General features: G+C 37.2%; 1 protein-coding gene across 4 annotated transcripts in view; it reads left to right on the top strand.

Annotated features, from left to right (window-relative positions):
• Positions 1-18,901, top strand: part of trsn (translin) — an 85,697-nt gene that overhangs the window by 54,539 nt on the left and 12,257 nt on the right. For all 4 annotated transcript variants that reach the window (XM_067083492.1, XM_067083471.1, XM_067083481.1 and 1 more), the window contains 2 exons: positions 2,104-2,282; positions 8,083-8,231. In XM_067083492.1, coding sequence (XP_066939593.1) covers positions 2,104-2,282; positions 8,083-8,231 — 328 coding nt within the window. The remainder of the gene's footprint in view (positions 1-2,103; positions 2,283-8,082; positions 8,232-18,901) is intronic.

The following is an 18,901-nucleotide window of genomic DNA, read 5'->3' as shown; positions in this document are numbered from 1 at the left end:
GAGAGTTTGTATTTGTGTAGAAACAAATGACAAATTTTTAAAGTAATTCTTATTTGTCAAAAGTTTAATGGCCAGATTTACAGCTCACTGAAAGTTAATCCCATATATAAAGACCTCAGGTTTGTATGTTAAGAAAAATACAAATTACTTTAGAAATTTGTCATTTTCTTAACACACAAACCTATAGTTCTCTACGTTGAATGGCCCTCCTCAGCCACCCCTCTCTCTGGCACCTAGACTGAAAGGCAGTGCAAACTGACTGGTGGGTGAGACTTCCTCCTACATGTCAGTGCTTAACTACCTTGTCATAAGTTTAAACAGCCGTTTAAGCTGTATCCTAATACAGGCAGTCCCTGGTTATCGGCGATCCGGTTTTACGGCGCTTGTCTAGTGGCAAAAATTGGCAATTTTCACTGCCAAAAATGGCCAATTTCCACTTATCGGCGCCGATGCATAGCTAACAGAGGCGCCGATAACCGAAAATCAGTGCTTTTCGACGCCGATAATTGCCGATTTTCTATTATCAGCGATTTTCAGTTATCGTCATGCTGTCAGAACGGAATCCCCTCCAATAACCAGGGACTGCCAGTATAAAGAACTTCAGGTTTGTACAATAAGTAGCAAAGGCACATGTGCTCTGGCTGAAGGTTTGTGGGAATGACTATGAAGATTTGGTGGTGCTGGATAGGGTCTGTGGTTATCTTCATTCTGTGTTGTGTCTTTGGAGTACTGACCTTATAGATAGGTTCATTAAACTAATGGCTTTGTGTTATTGAAATTTGACCTTCAACTTGAAATGAGATCTAGAAAATTTAGCCAAGATTAGAAATGTTTTTGGAAAGTAGAGTGACGTTGAGAGAAGAAATAATTGAAATTTTGTCCCCTGAATTAACTAGTGACCTTGAAAATTAGGTCAGTCAAGACACATAACCTTGAAAATTAGGTCAGGGTCAGCAACATATTGGGAAAATAACCACCAGCCCCCAAGGTATGTAACCACAAAATTTAAACACAAATTCAAAAAAAAGGAAAGAATGAGACTAATGATAATTATTATGATGGTCATGCTGCCAAAAACAACACTTTACGACAGTTGAATGGTTGTGCAGTACAGTATTAGAAAGTATTTTCTTATGGTTGCAATCTTCTGAACATGAGAGCAGTATTCCAGCAGTGGCAGGATGAAAACAAAAAGTCCAAGCATGTGGCTTGAATAAAATTATTGTAGATTCAGAGAACCTTCAAAGCAATAACATTTATTAGTTTTTCTGGCAACGCTGAAGCAGTGTTTTGGTGTAGCAGCCTTTGAAGATCGTTATTATTAATAAATAGTTTAACCAGACCACTATACCTGTACTAATGTATGTGGCTTTCACAGGGCAGGTTCAAAGGACTGGTATTTTTTTTTAATAATGAAGTTTAGATTTTATTTGCTAAATTACAAGTTTTAAAATGTTATAATTGAAGATGCAGATTTTGACAGATTTGTTATTTTTTTTTTCCAAAACTTTAAGTTCATTTGTGACTAACCAGTTCTCGGATGATTCAGAATTACGTGTGTTATTCATTTTAATATGATAAATTCCATATTCCAACATTGGGCTTGATGTTTTTAAATTTGTTACTTCAGGAATAGTCCACATGATTCAGTCCATATGCAAAAGAATGCAGGTTAAAATTAAAATTTGAACATTTATGATTTTGAGTATCTGAATCTTGACTAAGTGATTTGATTAACTGCCCAGTAATAATGGTGATATTAATCCCAGTCAGAATTTGTTACTTAGAGCTGACTGCCAGGAACTTCAGATGTTAGGTTATATGACTTTACCCTGCCTTTTCCAATGGAAACACAATCAGGTTTAATTGCCACATATGATGTACTCGGTATAAGTTTTCATAAAGCTGCTGTAATGTAGCAGCACATGTAATGGTTCCAATTTTATGTAAGTTGTTGTATTATCAAAATTTTGAATGGATAAGGTGTACTTTAGTACCGATAAAATTCACTAGTTAATACCATATGTAGTTTAACAAATGCAGTATATACAGTGTATCTGTGTTAAGAAGTTAAACCATGCACACAATTTTTTCATCTTTCAGAACATTCAAACAATTTGTGCAGAATGTCACACTGAACTGGCAAAAGTGCCATCCTTATATGCAGCATTGCAAGAAAAAGTTCCTGCTGGTGAATATTATCGTTTCCACCAGAATTTCAAGGGAACCACTCAGCGTCTGGTAGCAGCCACTTGTTTGATTACTTACTTAGAAGAAAACAGGTGAGTGATTTCATGTACATTGTAACTGCATTTATTCAGGGAACATAGAACCCCATTCATAATGGGTACAGTGAAATTCCTGGCACTGTCCATTAGTGTTTGTGTCTTATTGTTTGGAAAAATAATGGCGAATTTTTTTTCTCTTTGCCAAAACAGTATGCAGACATTTAGAAAGCAATTTTTCTTTGTGCTTGGCCCCTAAGAACACAAGAAAATTTGGAGAAGGCAAAAGGAATGAAGCTTATTCCTAAAGGAATTAACATACTTTCCTCTTGGAAGATGCAATACTTTAAAAGTCAGGGAAAACAGAAGTAGGAATAGTGTCAGAGGTTGGTAGTAGAGGGAAAGTCACAGTCTTCAAACCGAAACAACAGAAATACAGTAAATTATTTTCATAGAGTAATTCTGAGAAGAGGTAGCTGGACAGGCCGAAAAGTTGTAGTAGAATAGTGGCCATAATAATACATCTCCTTACACTGTAGGGGTGCAGCTTATAGTGTGCCTTGTAGATGCTATTGAAGGTTTTTTAGTGTCCCTTAAGTCCGTAAGTGTATTTCCTACTTCCTTTTACTTTTCACTCTTTCTCCTTGGTTTTTTGCCACTTAGATCTGTAACTTTTTCATCTATACCTTTCAATTTTCATCGCATTTTATGACAATTCACATGGCTTAAAACAGTTGGTAATAATTGTTATAATATATAGGACACTTCCTTCTTACAGTTTAACACTTGTCCTTAGCTCTCTTAGCCACCTAATGTTTAGGCGTTATTCTTAACAGTTGGTTTTTATAAAACTTAATTTGTTCATTTTTGGAAAGAGTTTGTACAATACTCTTTAGTTTTATTGCTTGATAGTACAAATATTATGCTAAATATCTATAGTATACTTTCATTTTGACTGAAAATTATAGAAAGACAATATCTGTCTGCAATTGCTATTAACATCTTAAATTATTTTGTATTATAATTTACTTTCTGAACCCAATGACAAATCAGGTAGTTTGTGTCCATCATTATTTGTATAAGATTATCTTAATTTCATCCACATCTGTCACTCATACAACCCACATTTGTGAACTGAATTTCCATAGGCACTGCAAGCTATAGTCTAAAAGACAAGAGTAGTAGAATCAACTAATTAACTCCTTCCATTACTGTTCCAAGCATATGCGTGAACCATGACCGTGTATTGTTTCCGTAATATTGAGAATACTCATTTACTACCCTAAAATATCCATAGTTATGTTTATGATCACAGTTTTACTCATCTTTGATGCAATCCCATTTTATTTCCTTCCTTTCACATTACTGAGCATTTAGAGAGCATTTTCCGTAATAGATAGAGGTGTGTTGTCATTACTTTTATAACAGCTTTAGGTGGCAAATGCCCTGAGTGCTTACTGAAGTTCATTTTTATTTTTGATGTTTCATTACCTTCCACAATCAAAGTAAATGCTGAAGAAACCAGTAGTGACAAATATGAAGGCCTTAATGAATTCAGGAGGTGAAAATAACAGAAAATATTCTTCAGATAATAAAGACAATTCTTATTTAAAAGTCTAATAACTTCCAAAATGTGGATAATTTAAAAAAAAAAATTTTTACCTGCGTATCATCCTAGAACATCTAAAAAGACAGATAAATAAAAATGCTTATTTTTTATACATATTTGAAAATAAACATGAAAGGGAAAGGGGTAATCTCAGCATAGAACTTGCTTTCATCGCTAATTAGGGTCACTTTTTGTGTTCTTCACTACGTTGCCCCAGTTCAGCTTTGTGTTTTTGATTGCTCTTTCATCATTAACTTACATTTCATTGAACTCAGGCCCATTAATTTACAGGAGCTTTACTGTAAATATTGTATCAGCACTCTTCAGCGACACTCCAAAAAGAGGAACATTTTGACTTTACTAGGTATGCATATAGGATGCTTAGTGCCTCTAATGGTAGTAAAGTCTTTCCATATATGTCTGTTGTACATTACACTCCTTTCGTTCATGTTTAACATAAATTGCTATTTCTGCACTCGTTTCCTTGGTACCTAATAATTTTTTCTCCTTTTTACCAATTGGGTTTCTTTATATTAGTACAAGAATACAAACCTTGTTTGTATATACCTTCGTGAAAGCTGGTCTGGTTGTTGAACTTGGTGACTAAGTAGTTAACATGTGGCAGCTGATGAAGGAGGTGGGAACCCACCCACTCTCTCAGTATACCACATTTTGGAAGAGGCATCATGGCTGTTGATGAAGCTTTACACTTGGTATTTTCTGGTTTGAATTGTTAGTAAGTTGCTTGCTTTTGATTGTTCTAATTTTGACTTGTAATTCTTCTTGTAGGAAGAAGGATTACCATAGAAACCATGAGTATAATTAAGTGTTCGCTAAATTATTATACTTTTTGCACTGCTTGCAGAGGTGTAATGTATGCCATCCTTGAACTGTGTTGAGTGTGGTTCTTCTGCCACTGGAACAGTGAAGGATTGATATCATGCTCACTACTATAACTGGGTTTGGTGGTGTTGGCTGCAGAGGAGCAATGCCCTGCAAGTAGTTGGCTAGTGGGTTTGATGGCACCTGGAGAGTATGGAAAGTGTTACAAGGCCAGAATTACATGTACCTGCACACTTGTTGAAATTATTAGTAAACCATCTAAGAAGGAATCCTAATGATGGAGAATATGCAAAGTCATCAGGAAGGTCATTCAGAGGTTTGTGCAAACTGTTCCAATAGCTTTTGTTGGATGGAGACAAACAATTCTTCAGAGTACTCAGAAGATTTGGAGGGTGTCTTGGGTTCTGTTAGACCCCATATGGGATAGCGCTGATGAAAACCTTGATAAAATAACATCTCAGACACAGAAGATCCACCATTATCAGACACTGTTAGGACTTGGTGGTATAAAATGCTCTCTGAGATGGATACCAATTTATACACATCTCATTTGTGAACCTTGTTGAAAGTACTTGACTTCTGCAGGCACTGCACCCCGAATAGGAGTCTTTTTCAATGCTAGACGTGAAACTGTTATAATTTGTGCCAGAGGCGCCAATATATCTATGCTGTGGCATCTGATCACTTGAATAATTGATGGTTACTGATAACAAAATAGGCTTGTGGAAGAAAAGGAGAATCATCAAGTAAAAGCTGAAAAACCAGTGGTAATAATAATAATAATAATAATAATAATGAAAACAACACTAGCATCATGAACATACAAGGGTAATTATGAATGCAGGACTAATTAGGAAGGTAATCAGAGAAACCCAAGAAGATTACCATAAGAACAATCATGAAGTTAAGGTAGCTCATGAATATTAAATACCAAAAAAATTAAATAAAACTCTCTGTGAAGTAGACAAGAATTGTCAATTTCACAAGCAAAAATTAAACTAAACTTCATTATCAGAACTAAATGAGTAGATATAAGGACTGACACTGAACAACTTCACAGTATCACTTCAACTTAGCAGACAGTTTGGGGTCTGGCCTCCTGATAATTAATGAAATCCAATAAGTAACCAAAACCTAATCTTTTGAAAATATATATAATCAATCTCATTGTATCTTCCCTCTCTTGATCATTGTTTCATTGTAAGTTTTGAAAAAGCTTACTCATTTTGATATGGTGTTGGCATTACTGTAGTGTAAGTCATTGAATTTATATATAAATGTTTGTGGTACATTTTTTTTATAATTTGTAGCTCCACAAGCAGTCGTGAATGTCTGTCTGTCTGTTAACTCGCCTAATTTTCCTTGGCATTGTGCATCATTACAGTATATTTAATTTCAAGTTTCAATAATGTTAATATCCCTTGATTACAGATTCGGTTATTTTAAAGAAAATGTGACTCAGCCAAGTTGCTATGCAGCGACTTACTCCGTTTAACGTTTCATTTTGTTACGAATCACAGGCTCTGCATGAAGCAGACAAACACATGATGCTTCTTAAACCTGGAAACAAAGAACCCACACTTGCATATTTAGACAGGCAAACATTGGTTGCATTCATTGCAGCATTGCTGACCAGATTATTCCATTAAATATGAAATATAATTTTAGTTTTTCAGGTCTCAGACTTTTCCAACTTGTGCCCAGGTCTAGTAAGTTGTAGTCCATAAATTGAGGTGATACTGTAGTCACATCTGAGACCACTAGAGAAAATTTTACACCAACAAACAGATGAAACAGTAAACAAAACAGTATTTCAAACAAAGAAAATTGCTACAGGTTCTTTGAATGGCCATAGAAGCTGACAGAGCTCTGCAAGTGACCAGATCCAAGGATTAGAGACATTCACACTTTAAACAAGAAAGAGGACAGATAAGTACAGTACCCATTGCTACCATACCTTACAGACCTTACAATTCGTTCGGGTTGCCCCAGGTCCCTCAGTGTGAGGCACCTTTGATGTCTACCAGAGAGTTGCTAACGCATCTTCCGGTATATTTTGCATCTTCCAGTCTTGGATGGTCTGGGATGAGACTAAAAAGAAATGATAAATTTAAGGCATGGACTCAAGATGAGGTATAAATAAGCAAAGTTGCCACACAAGCAGGAGAAATAGATTTCAGGTGTGTTCATGCTCAGACAGGTTCAAAAGACTTTGAATAATCTGAGATTGATGATGCACATAGTAGACTGTTGTAAAGAAATGGATCGTGTGTTGAAACAATTTAACATTATATAGTCACAATTATTTCAAAATATCTATTTTTGGAATGAAACATACCCTCTATCATTTAGCTTTGTCTACGACTACTTGGCGCGGGTTCGACTAATGTTAAAGTTGAAACACTCATAAACGAGGGCTCCCAATAGTTACTTCCCACCCTTTGTTGGGTGGGGGTAAGACAGCGAATGTTCTGGTCGTTCATTCTACTCTTGTTGGTGAAATCAGACGGCTGTATAGACAATTGCTCTGAATTTTTGGTTTGTTTTCATGGTTAACAAATTGGATTGTTTATACTGTGGTTTGTTGTTTCACTATGGGTTCTTCTTCTTAATCTTCCTTATCAAAATCTCTTAGTTGTTTATACACGGAACAAACCTGGGGTCTTAACATCAGGATGAATCTTCTGGTACCAGCTGGAACTGGTAAAAAATTCAATAGCATTGTATATGCAAGGACCTGGTGGCATCTGTCCTCTGTCCTGAGTTAGGTGGAACACCCACCGACCCAAGCTTGGGCTCGTGACATATCAGTATTTTTCTTACCACCTTTGGGTGAGGATGTCTTGTTCTTTCTCTCCTCCCTAAAGCCGTTTCTTTGTTTGCCTGTGTTGTCTTTCTGTGTTTCAGTGTGAAGGTTTTGTGTGCTTGTGCGGAAGAGTTGTGTTTATCTTTGGTACCCAGAACCCTGCTAGCTCCATCTCTGGTTCCTGTAAGCCTCAGAGGTTGTGCCCTGGTGCTGGAGGATTTCCTTGTTAACAATTGTTTCAATTTTAACACTTGAACCCATGCCAGTTAGTCACAGGTAAAGCTAAATGATAGAGGGTAAGTACCTAAAAAATTGATTTTATCATAATCATTATTATTATTTTCTTTGTCTGTGCCTGAGTTTCTGTTGCATAGAGTATTACAGACCTTATGTCCTCATGTTTGCTCTTTTTATTTACAGAATATTTGGAAATACAAGTAGATTAGCTAACTCCAGAATTTAGTTAACATGTTGGAAAACCGAAGGTGCTGTATAGCTCGATATTGTGGGATAGTGAGAAATGTGAACATGAAAGTATTGATTATACATTCAGTAATCATTATGATGGATTATTTTAAAGAGTTCTACTTTTGTTGTAGGTTGGCTCCACATGAAGAAGTTGCTCAATTCCTTGGTTTATGCACACAGCGTGAGAAAGGATTTCACTTAGATCTTGAAGATTATTTACTGGGAACATTACACATTAGCCATGAGCTCTCTAGATTAGCAATCAATTCCGTTACTGCAGGTAAGATTTATATTTTTCATAAATCATCAAATTTGTGTGCATGCAATGTAGAAACCTCTAAATTACTTATGCTGCATTGCAAGGAATGGTGGAGTGTTATCCAAATGGTCATCAGTAGACAAAAGAAGTCTTGCATCCTCTTTTGGTGTGTACCACTAATTAGGGGGATTTCCCCCGTTCATTGGGTTGAAATATCATCTGACTGCCTTAGCTAACTATATTGGTGAAGCATTGGTGTTAGCACTGGTGTTTGGTACCTTTTATGAATGATTAATATTACCAGGACATGTGGATAGGTTATTGACTTTTCCCAATGCACTGTGATTATAACTTATGTGATGACTGGGTTTGTTATGTAATGACTGAGTTTGTTTCCCACAGTCGACCTCCCTCTTCATTATGCCTTAGCTTATTTCATCCAGTGGGAAAATATACATTAAAAGTGTTCAGGCCAGTGAATGTACTTTTTATTAACTCAAATGACTTAATGATAAGCTTTCCTTAGATGTTTTGAGATTTTGCCTCTTTTGAATAGTCTGTGTGGTAGGGATTTGCACAATCTTTAATAGCGTTGTTGGGCAGACTTTTTCCTTGTGAGAAGTCATATGCAAGTTATTTGTGAAAAAGTAAATGCATTTTGGTATTCAGTATAGTATGCTTATTTTTATGTTATTACTATTTGTTGCTGGGAAACATTGGCACATTATGCAAGGGAGAGTTAATTTAATCATATTGATGCTGCTGTTCTGGTATTTCTGCAGACTCATTTTACTGTTTGGCGGGGGTCCAAGATATAGATATGTACAGTAAACTGAATCAGTGTACTAATTTAGCCAAGCCTTCATCTTTTTAACTGTATAATCTACAAACTGAGCATTTTTGAATGGGTAAACAACCAGATACCACTTCCCAACACAAGATTTCATAACATAAAACTAGTAATTTATATAAATCTGTTAATCATATTGTGCCCATGTTCACTGTCCATGTTGATACCCAGACTCACAGTGTTTTGAGGCTGAACATGTTTGACATCACTCCACAGACTAACAAGACAGTTGAGTTGGGAAGTGGGCCTTATTAATATGGTAATGGTTCGGCATAAAAAATTATCTTTATGCTATACAAATGTGTGTTCATGGAAAATCATCAGTCATGTGCTTGAAATACTGTTGATGATGCCTTGGCTATTTGTCATTCAGATCTTTGCGACAAAATCAGTATGCTTAGCCTTCCAACTGAAGATCAATAATAGGAGCAGCAACGTATGCAATAGATTCTGCTTGAGCAGCAAATGGTGAAAAGTAAACTATATAAATGAGGAGAAAGAAACTGGACCCTTCTTGTGTGTTTTCAAAGAGGAAAGTTGCAGTAACAGCCAAGTACTTGGGAACCTCTTAGGAAAACTTGGTCAGGCAAGATTGGTCATTTGAGCATCACTCTTCTTGTAAATTCCTTGGCTCTTTAGCCTCATGCTAACTCAGTTACAATAATCTATGATAAGCTAGCAAGTTGATCCATGAGGTTGAACTGCTTCTTCTGTCAGGCTAGGAACAATTTGGAATAGAACCAAGATATTGCTCATAGTGGACTTCAGTCCCCACTGGTGCTCAGTCTTGAGGTAAAAAAGTTTCCACTAATGGAGGCTTCATCTTTGAGAATATTGTAGCTCAAAGAAGGCTGGGAACTAGTTAGCTGGAAACAGAATCCTTCTGGATGTCCTGAAAAACTGCACTGCAACTTTACAGATAACAGAAGATGCTGCTACCCTCCTTGTTATGAATAGGGAGATCACCAATTACAGCCCTTGCCAATACTGATGAGACTTGACAGTGGGCATAGAGATCCTTGTTATGGTTCCTGCATCTGTAGTAGTCTGGATTGAGGACAAAGACACATCTCTGATAATCTTAATTGAGGATGAAGGCTAAAAAAAAATTCAGAAGTTTGATCCATGTCAAAACTCTTGATAACATCTGGCCTCCATGATGTTATTCATGAAAATCTGAATTCACCACTGACAGAGACGACTCAGACAGTCAAAAAAAATCATGTCATGGCTAGAAAGAAAGTCTTTACCTAAAAGATAGTGGCAGCACCCTTGCAGGCAAAATAAACAAATAAAAAATGGGCCAAAGTTTCTTTAGTGCAGTCGAGTTGTCTGTACAGCCGCTATAGCATATAGCCTAATCAAGGCCACTGAAAATAGATCTATCTTTCGGTGGTCTTGGTATAATGCTGCATGAGCCACAGCCCATGAAACTTTAACCACTGGCCGGTGGTGGGCTATCCTATATCTTTGCCAGAAGCACAATTATGGCTAACTTTAACCTTAAATAAAATAAAAACTACTGAGGCTAGAGGGCTGCAATTTGGTATACTTGATGATTGGAGGGTGGGTGATCAACATACCAATATGCAGACCTGTAGCCTCAGTAATTTTTAAGATTTAAGGGGGGAATAGAAAAAGTGCGGACAAAATAAAGTGCGGATGGACAGACAAAGCCAGCAAAATAGTTTTGTTTTACAGAAAACTAAAAAGCTGGGGCCTTGAAGAAAGAATTCTTGTAACACATGCCATGTCTCAGTCACTGGTGTATCAGTGGTCACAGGAATGGTCACTGTAGCAGGGTACTTAGCCTGAACAGTCACTGCAGTTGTTAGCAGTCACTAATAGAAACTGTTCCTGTAAGAGGAGTGGTCACTGCTGCAATAACATCCAGTAGGAAATGTTATTGCAGCAGACACAGTCATGGCAGCAGAAATGGTTAAGGTAGCATGTGCAATCACTGTAACATGAATGGTCATTGTAGTGGATATGGTTACCATAGGGGGTATGGTCATTATAGTAGGTATAGTCATTGTAGTAGGAATTCATTAGTAGGAATGGTCAATGTAGCAGAAGCAGTCCCTATAAAAGGTGTGAATAGTCTAGAAAAAGGTCAGTGCGGCAGATTCAGTCACTGGCATGGATGGATGCAATAGCAGTAGTCACTGTTGCATGAATGGTCCTTGTAGCAGGTGCAATTAATTACTCCTTGACTACTCAGCTGCTGCTGAAAAATGTCTGCATTGGATGGAAAAAGTCTCAACATGCAGAAAAAAATATAAATTTTTGCTGGGCACAGGCATCCTTTGACAGTATGTTGCAGGTAGGTTGAATAGCCAAGAACAGTCAAGCATGCATGGTTTATCAGTAAGTGAAGCAGGCATAGCACAGACAGTTAAATGGTGGATATCAAGTGAGCAAAGTGCTTGATTAGAAAGGCCAGTAAGGCAGTTGACAAATAGTGGGGAGAAATATACAGTCAAGCTGAACTGCCGGTAGAACCAGGTGAGATGTAGGTGTGACAGTCACCAGGCAAAGCAGGAACTCAAACAGGTATGCTAATGCAGTTAGAGGTAGTATTATTATTACTGTGTATATAAAAGTAACAAACATTCATAGGGAACTCACTTAGAAGGCCATAAACTTATCACCCAGTTGCACATACTTGTTGTGATGTAAACACAACCATGTGTGTTTATGTCAATGTGAATGTGTACCATGTCGTCTTAATACAATAATGCATCCTTTCTGTGAATGTAAGGGAAATCTTTATTAATTGGTATTAAATGTAAAACTAAAATTAAAGATTTGTGAAGGGCATGAAGAGGAGAGAGCTGTAAGATGTTGACAAAACTGATTATCAATTCTTGATATCAGAAAGCAAAATAAGCAATTTTATTAAATTTTTTTTTGCTAAACAATGTTAACAATGATTAGATAAAAGTATGTAGCCCAGCTTAGTCTACAAAACTTTTCACTAATCATCATCTGAAATCAAGTAAGTATAAAAACTTTAAAGTTTCTCTACTTTTTTCTTATATTGTTAGACCAGTTTTGAAATTCCATAAAGGATCTGAGTAAACTACTGTTGTGTCAGTTGTTCACCCATTGATGTTCCCATATTGGATAGCAGGTCCAAAAGTCATCTGTGGTAAAACCATAACAATCATAAGCTTGACAATAATTTTCTTTTATTGCTGTAAATTTATTTTTCATGTCATAATGCTTGTTTTAGTTTCATTTTGAATCTGGAAATTATACTCTGTATAGTACAATGAACCCCCCGTATTCGCGGGGGATGTGTCCCACACACCCCCACCCATAGCTAAAATCCACAAATACTTAAAACCCCTCTAAAAACACTTAGAACTGCCCATTTTGATAGTTTAAACACAGAAAAACCCTGTAAAAATGCTTATACCTGAGTATTTTAATAGTTTTATCACAAAAAGTGCATTTATTCATGAAAATTATATGAAAATACAGTAATTAGTGAATATTTCTCAGTGAAAAATACCGCGAATGGGTGAATTTTCCGCGAAAGATGGCTAGATATGTTCCACAGAGAAACCTGCGAATGCGTGAGTCCGCGAATCATGAGAATGCGAATGCGGGGGGTTTACTGTACATGTAAATGCCCACACTAGTACACCTACCTGTAATTTGGTTCCTTCATTGCAGTAATTTGGCACCAATTTTAAGCTTGCCTACCATAAGAAACAAGAAGCTTATCATTTGTGGAGGAACACTCAATCAAATTTTTTTGTGACAATTTTATTGAGCTTAGGAGAGTGCTGAGAGAACTTTTAATTATAATGAGAGTATGGTTCTTAGTGGTGAGGACCCTCAAGTCATGACTCTTTGGAGTTGATTCAAGCATGCTTCCCATTATAGAAGCTGACAGAACTGCTGTATATTGCCCAAAACAGAAGGCAGAACTTTTGGGTTAAGTCTGTGTGGACAATGTGGTGAGTCCTTGGTGTTGCCCCAGTCATGCCTTCCATTGCCTAAGTTGTGTTCAATGGCCCTCAGGTGTAGAGAAGTCAAAACTTTGCTTCTGGGCCTTGGCAGTTATAGAGGCATAGACCCTAACAGGATCTTTCCCATCTTTTTCAAAAAGATGTGGCAAGGTCTGGAGAACAAACTGATAGCATACATTTATGATGCTACTCTAATAGCTGTCATTCCTTCTCTGCACCTTAGGTCTGTGGTTTTAGACCCCTTGAATAGAGATCTGGCATGTATTCTTTAACACTTCTAAAACTCAAAGTATGAAAGTTAGTTACTCCAGAACACACACTTGCCTGTGCATCATTCCAGCTCTTTGCTAACATGAATTTCAGCTGTATATCAGTTATATTTACTATTCCCTCATATTATTGTATTTGGGATGAAGCTTACCTAATGTTAAAGTTAGCTTATATCTCCGCGCTGATAGACAAGTCAGCATTCAAACAAATGATCGAATGGCTGACCAGATGACTGCCTAGTTCACCTGTTCTCCACCAGGTGTGTTACGAATGTTTAAGCTCTTGTCAGAATTCTCCTTGCCGCCATTGGGTATAGACGCTTGTTGGTATTTCAGGGCTATTTGCTGCTATCACGGTACTGTACATTTATTTTTGCTAGGATGCCTCCACTGGAATCAAGGCTAAGAATGACAGGTTCTGTAGGAATGATTACTGTGTTAGCAGAATGTTTATTTTTTTAGGAGATACAGTGGACCCCCGCCTATTTGCAGTTCCGGATTTGGGCTCCACCTATTCGCAGATTTTTCTGTGGAACATAAATACACATTATTCGAGGAAAATTCACCTATTTGTCGTGTTTTTCATAGAGAAATATTCACTAATTATTGTATTCATATAACTTTCATGACTACAGTAAACCCCCCGTATTCCCTGGGGAATGCGTACCACACCCCCCCTGCGAATAGCTAAGACCTGCGAATGCTTAGAACCCTTCTAAAAACACTTAGAACTGCCTATTTTGATAGTTCAAACACAAAAAAAACTAAAAATGCTTATACCCAGGTATTATCCTACTAGCGATGGGGTTAGTTTCCAAAAAAGCCTGTCATTTGTTGGAAAAAATGTATCTCGAATATAGCCTAGCCTACACTAGGGTATTCGGTAGCATATACTGTATTAATATATGATAGCCTAGCCTACACTATAAAGTATACTCTATACATACATGGTATAGTAATTATTAATATCAGCTAATTCTGGAGGTTCATGCAGAGTGACTTATGATAATTCAGTACAGAAAAATTGAATAACAAACAAGAATTAGCTTAGCCTACACTATGGTATGTCGTATGCATATATGGTAGCCTAGGCTACATTATACTTTACTCTATATTCACATATCGTGTTATATAAAAATCAACATAACGATTATGCATCTTTTCCATGGATCTTTTAAAATGTTATGCATTAATTCACTGTATCCAATAATATTGTATACATTCTTATATTGCTTTTGTATTATAAATTGCGATCATAGCGATCAATGTTTTGGTTTGGAAATCAATTCGGCAGGTTTATTTCACGTATTTAACTCAGTTCAGAGCGCACTTTTCTTGCTTCTAGTTAGTGTAAGTGAATTTCTAGATACTGTATTTATATGGGGCAAGGTTATTTTTCATTATACGAAGTGTTTTTAAGTTGAAATATAACTTAAATATGTCTCGTGGTGAAATTAATTTAGCTGTTTTTTCATTAATAGATGATGATGGCCATTTGGGGACGTTTGTTTTGTGTAAAAAAAAATCAAGATTCCATTCGCTATTTTCATTTGATTTCATCATAATATGAGCTTTACGTATTTATCGTTTATCGGCGTAAAAATAGCAGCAGTGTGTTCTTTCTTGCCCAGTAGTTTTGATTAAAATACATTCTCTCCAATTTCAGTTATGATCGAGTTTCATCCATGTTGCCGATGCACGATAATTTATAGTCATTAGCAGCTTGAGCATTGTTTTCTCAGCTTCAGCTACAACTTCCAGCTTAAATTTAGCTGTATATTTCCTAGCCGACCTTTTATCCATACCAAATAAGGGTATAATGTAAAAATATATCAGTCCTATTCTACTTAACATCTCTTGTACAGTACTATAACTATGGTAATTGTGTATTACCATATGATGGTTGAAATGCAAGCAAAACGGCTGTTGTTACCCGATTCGGTGATAAACAAAACAACAGTTTCTCGGTCAGTTGTTTATGGCTGTATGCATTTACGCAAGAGTAAAGCGTTACTAACAATACTTTTATCATTCTCTTTTACTTTTTTAACTAGAAAATGGGCTAAAGAGATGGAGAACAAGAAGTTAGTCTATTGTAATTTGATTTCTCTTGCTGCCTGATTGTACACTGCTGCCTGCGCCCGCGCAAAATTTTAAAATATTTTATAAATATTGCCGTATCGGTATTAATTGCTTACCCCATTGCAAAATTGAATTATCGTAAGGCGAATTATCGTAACTCGAGCACTACCTGAATATTTTAACCATTTTATCACAAAAAGTGCGTTTAGTCATGAAAATGAGATGAAAATATAGTAAGTAGTGAATATTTCTCAGTGAAAAATACCACAAATGGGCGAATTTCAGCAAATAATGTGTATATATGTTCCATAGAGAAATCCACGAATCGGTGAGTCCGCGAACCGTAAGACTGCGAATACGGGGGTTTACTGTAAATGCATTTTTTGTGATAAAACTATTCAAATACTCAGGTATAAGTGTTTTCAGATGGATTCTTTGGTGTCTGAACTATCAAAATAGGCAGTTATAAGCATTTTTAGAGAGATGTCAAGTATCACAGATTTTAGCTATTCGTGGGAAGTTTTGGTATGCATCCCCTGCGAGTACTGGGGTTCGACTGTACACACTGTTTACACTTGCTGCATGGTTTTAAGTGTGATCATGAGAATAGATGTGAGGAAGTAGGGATTTTCGAAGATCTTTCTGCTTAAGTTCGTTAGTATAGGAAGAGAAGGGAAGCAGTTAGAATACAAACCAATTAGGTCAGGTCATCAACCTGTCATTTCTGCCTCTTCCCCAGGTCGTTCTTCTATAGTTACATATATTCAGTCCAGGCTTTTCCTTTGCTAATGCTTTAGTTAGTACTGAGGCTTCCTCTTTAGCTCTGCCTTCCTCTCCCCTTTCAGTTAAGGAAAAGTGTATTGAGAATTTAGAACAGGATGTAAACCTTATTTTGGTCAATACTGTATGAGGTCTGTTTGAATGAATTGGTTAGGGAACTGGTCTGGGTCCCCCCATTGTGCGATCACTTCGCATTCCCTCATAAGAGGTAAGGTGATGGTGCCCTTGCTTTTCTGTGGCCCAAGCCTAGGACTGCCCTGCGACAGTTGGATTCTGCGGAAGAAGTCTCCTGGGGCAATGCGATTCTGTGCCCTCAGTCACCTGCCTATCTGGTTTTCATGTTCATAGTCTTGTATTGTGCAGTAGCCGAAAGATTGTTTTGGTAAACGTTAATCTTCTGCAACTTCTGCTGTCTTTGGCACCTACTACTATAGTATGAGGTTGTTAGTTCTGTTGGGACTATAATGATACAGGTATGTACAGTTTTATTAGAAATAATGTGTCTGTATCTAGTTTTACTTATTCTGATGTTATGTCAACTTAGTTGATTGTTTAAGCAATCTCTTCATCTTTTACTCATTCTGAATCCTTGTCTGCTAGCCTAGTCCTCTTTCTCTATCAAAATGCACTTGTTTGCTCTGTACATTGTGGCGGAATTTAAAAAAACACAAAAACAATACACAACACAGATACACACCAAAATTACACAAACAAAACCGAAAAACAGACTTTCAACCAAAAAAAACGAGCAAAAAAGAAAGAGACACATGCACAGACAACAATGACATCCAACAGAAAACACACGACTCACGAAACATACAATAATCCACCATCAATGTCCGCCTTGCACAGAACTCAGCTCAAGACTCCCTCAAAACCGAAAAAAACTCCCTCAACATTTGCACAGACAGACAGCACCGTAAACAAACTCGAACTAAAGACCCTCATCCCTCTTCCAACAACCGAAACACTCATTAACGACAACTACACTCTCTCTCTCTCTCTCTCTCTCTCTCTCTCTCTCTCTCACTCAAAACTTATGTTACTTTACAAAACTATCTTAACGGCAAACTAAAACTCTCTCTCTCTCTCTCTCTCTCTCTCTCTCTCTCTCTCTCTCTCTCTCTCTCTCTCTCTCTCTCTCTCTCTCTCTCTCTCACATGGGAAATGCTACACAAAAACTCATTCATCCCTCCACAGTTCTCCCCATTCTCATTCTTCCCTCCACAACATGCTGTTTCTTTGGCTATTGGCAAATCTTTTACGTCTGCCTTGATTAATGTTTCTCTTTCCAAATCTATCATAATTAAGTATCTTCTGTTGTTTCCAAGCTAGGTATAGCTTGCTAAGGATGTGTCTTATGGAAATGCTCTTAAGTCTGTTAAGTATATCTTAGTTTAACCAGACCACTGAGCAGACTAACAGCTCTCCTAGGGCTGACCCGAAGGATTAGATTTATTTTACATGGCTAAGATCCAATTGGTTACCTAGCAACGGGACCTAGAGCTTATTGTGGAGTCCAAACCACATTATAGCGAGAAATTAATTTCTATCGCCAGAAATAAATTTCTCTTATTCTTCATTGGCCGGTTGGAGATTCGAACTCGCGGTCAACAGAGTGGTAGCTGAGAACGGAACCCGCTCTTAAGTCTGTTGACTCACTTTCGGGCAAAGCGGGAAGGTCATTGTCACTTCTCTCCTGGCCCCTGTCTCCCAACTTTCCCATTTTCTTTTGGTGCCACGTTTTCTTTCACTCAGCTGAGTCACTCCGGCTGCATTTTGCTGTCTACCTTACGTTGAGTTGTGGATGCGATACAGGTGCTCGGCTGCTGTCATCTCCTGTCTCCAGGTGTTTCTAGGTGGCAGCTGTCTCCTTCGCTGTATCGTCGTTTAGTTGGGGAAAGAGACCACATAGAGAATAGGTTTCGGTTGTCTTCAAGTGTTTTGACGCCCGTCAAGTATTTGGAGAAAGAGAACCCAAGCTTTCTCCTTCGATTAGAGTGCAATTCATAAGTTTTCTCTTACTTGGGCACACAGAGCTCCCTTTAGGTCTGCCGCTGGTTTTTTTTAGGAAGTTGCTGAGCACTGACTCTTGCAATACTGTTACTTAAACCATCTTTGGTAGAAGATGCGGCTTTCTTTTCTCTTTCCTGTAAAGAGATGAACTCGTGACTAAAAAGTGATTTGGACATGCTGAATCAGAGTCTCAGTTTGGACTGTTAAGTTTTTATATTTTATTGAACTTTTCTCAGGATTTTGTCTCTTCTCTGCATCAACTTAGAGAAGTTGAGGCTCCAGCTTAGGGGGTTTTTGGTGCCAGCGGGAGTTTAGCAAGGAAGAGTGTTAATTTTTAACTCGTTTCTGTTGCCACAGGTTAATGTTCTCATGCTTATACTAACTCAGTTCGGAAGAAGTGAGAACACATATGCCTCCTATCCGTAGCACAGTCTACCTCCACCAATTTGCAGTTCGGGATTCATGGCTTCACCTATTCGCGATTTTTCTGTGGAACTTACCGCTGAATTATTCACAAAAAATTTGGTAATTCGCAGAATTTTCATCGAGAAATATTCACTAATTAATGTACAGATTTTCATGACTAAATACATTTATTATGATAAAAAAATTATTTACTAATTTTCAAACATTAATATTAATGTTATGTATTTTTTATTGCATATTAAATATTTAGGCACAGTATTTAACTCTACTTGTGAACTCCCAGTGTTT

This window comes from Macrobrachium rosenbergii, chromosome 3, assembly GCF_040412425.1.
Source record: "Macrobrachium rosenbergii isolate ZJJX-2024 chromosome 3, ASM4041242v1, whole genome shotgun sequence".
NCBI lineage: Eukaryota > Metazoa > Arthropoda > Malacostraca > Decapoda > Palaemonidae > Macrobrachium > Macrobrachium rosenbergii.
The sequence above is the reverse complement of the archived record's forward strand: the minus strand, read 5'-3'. Positions and strand labels throughout refer to the sequence as shown.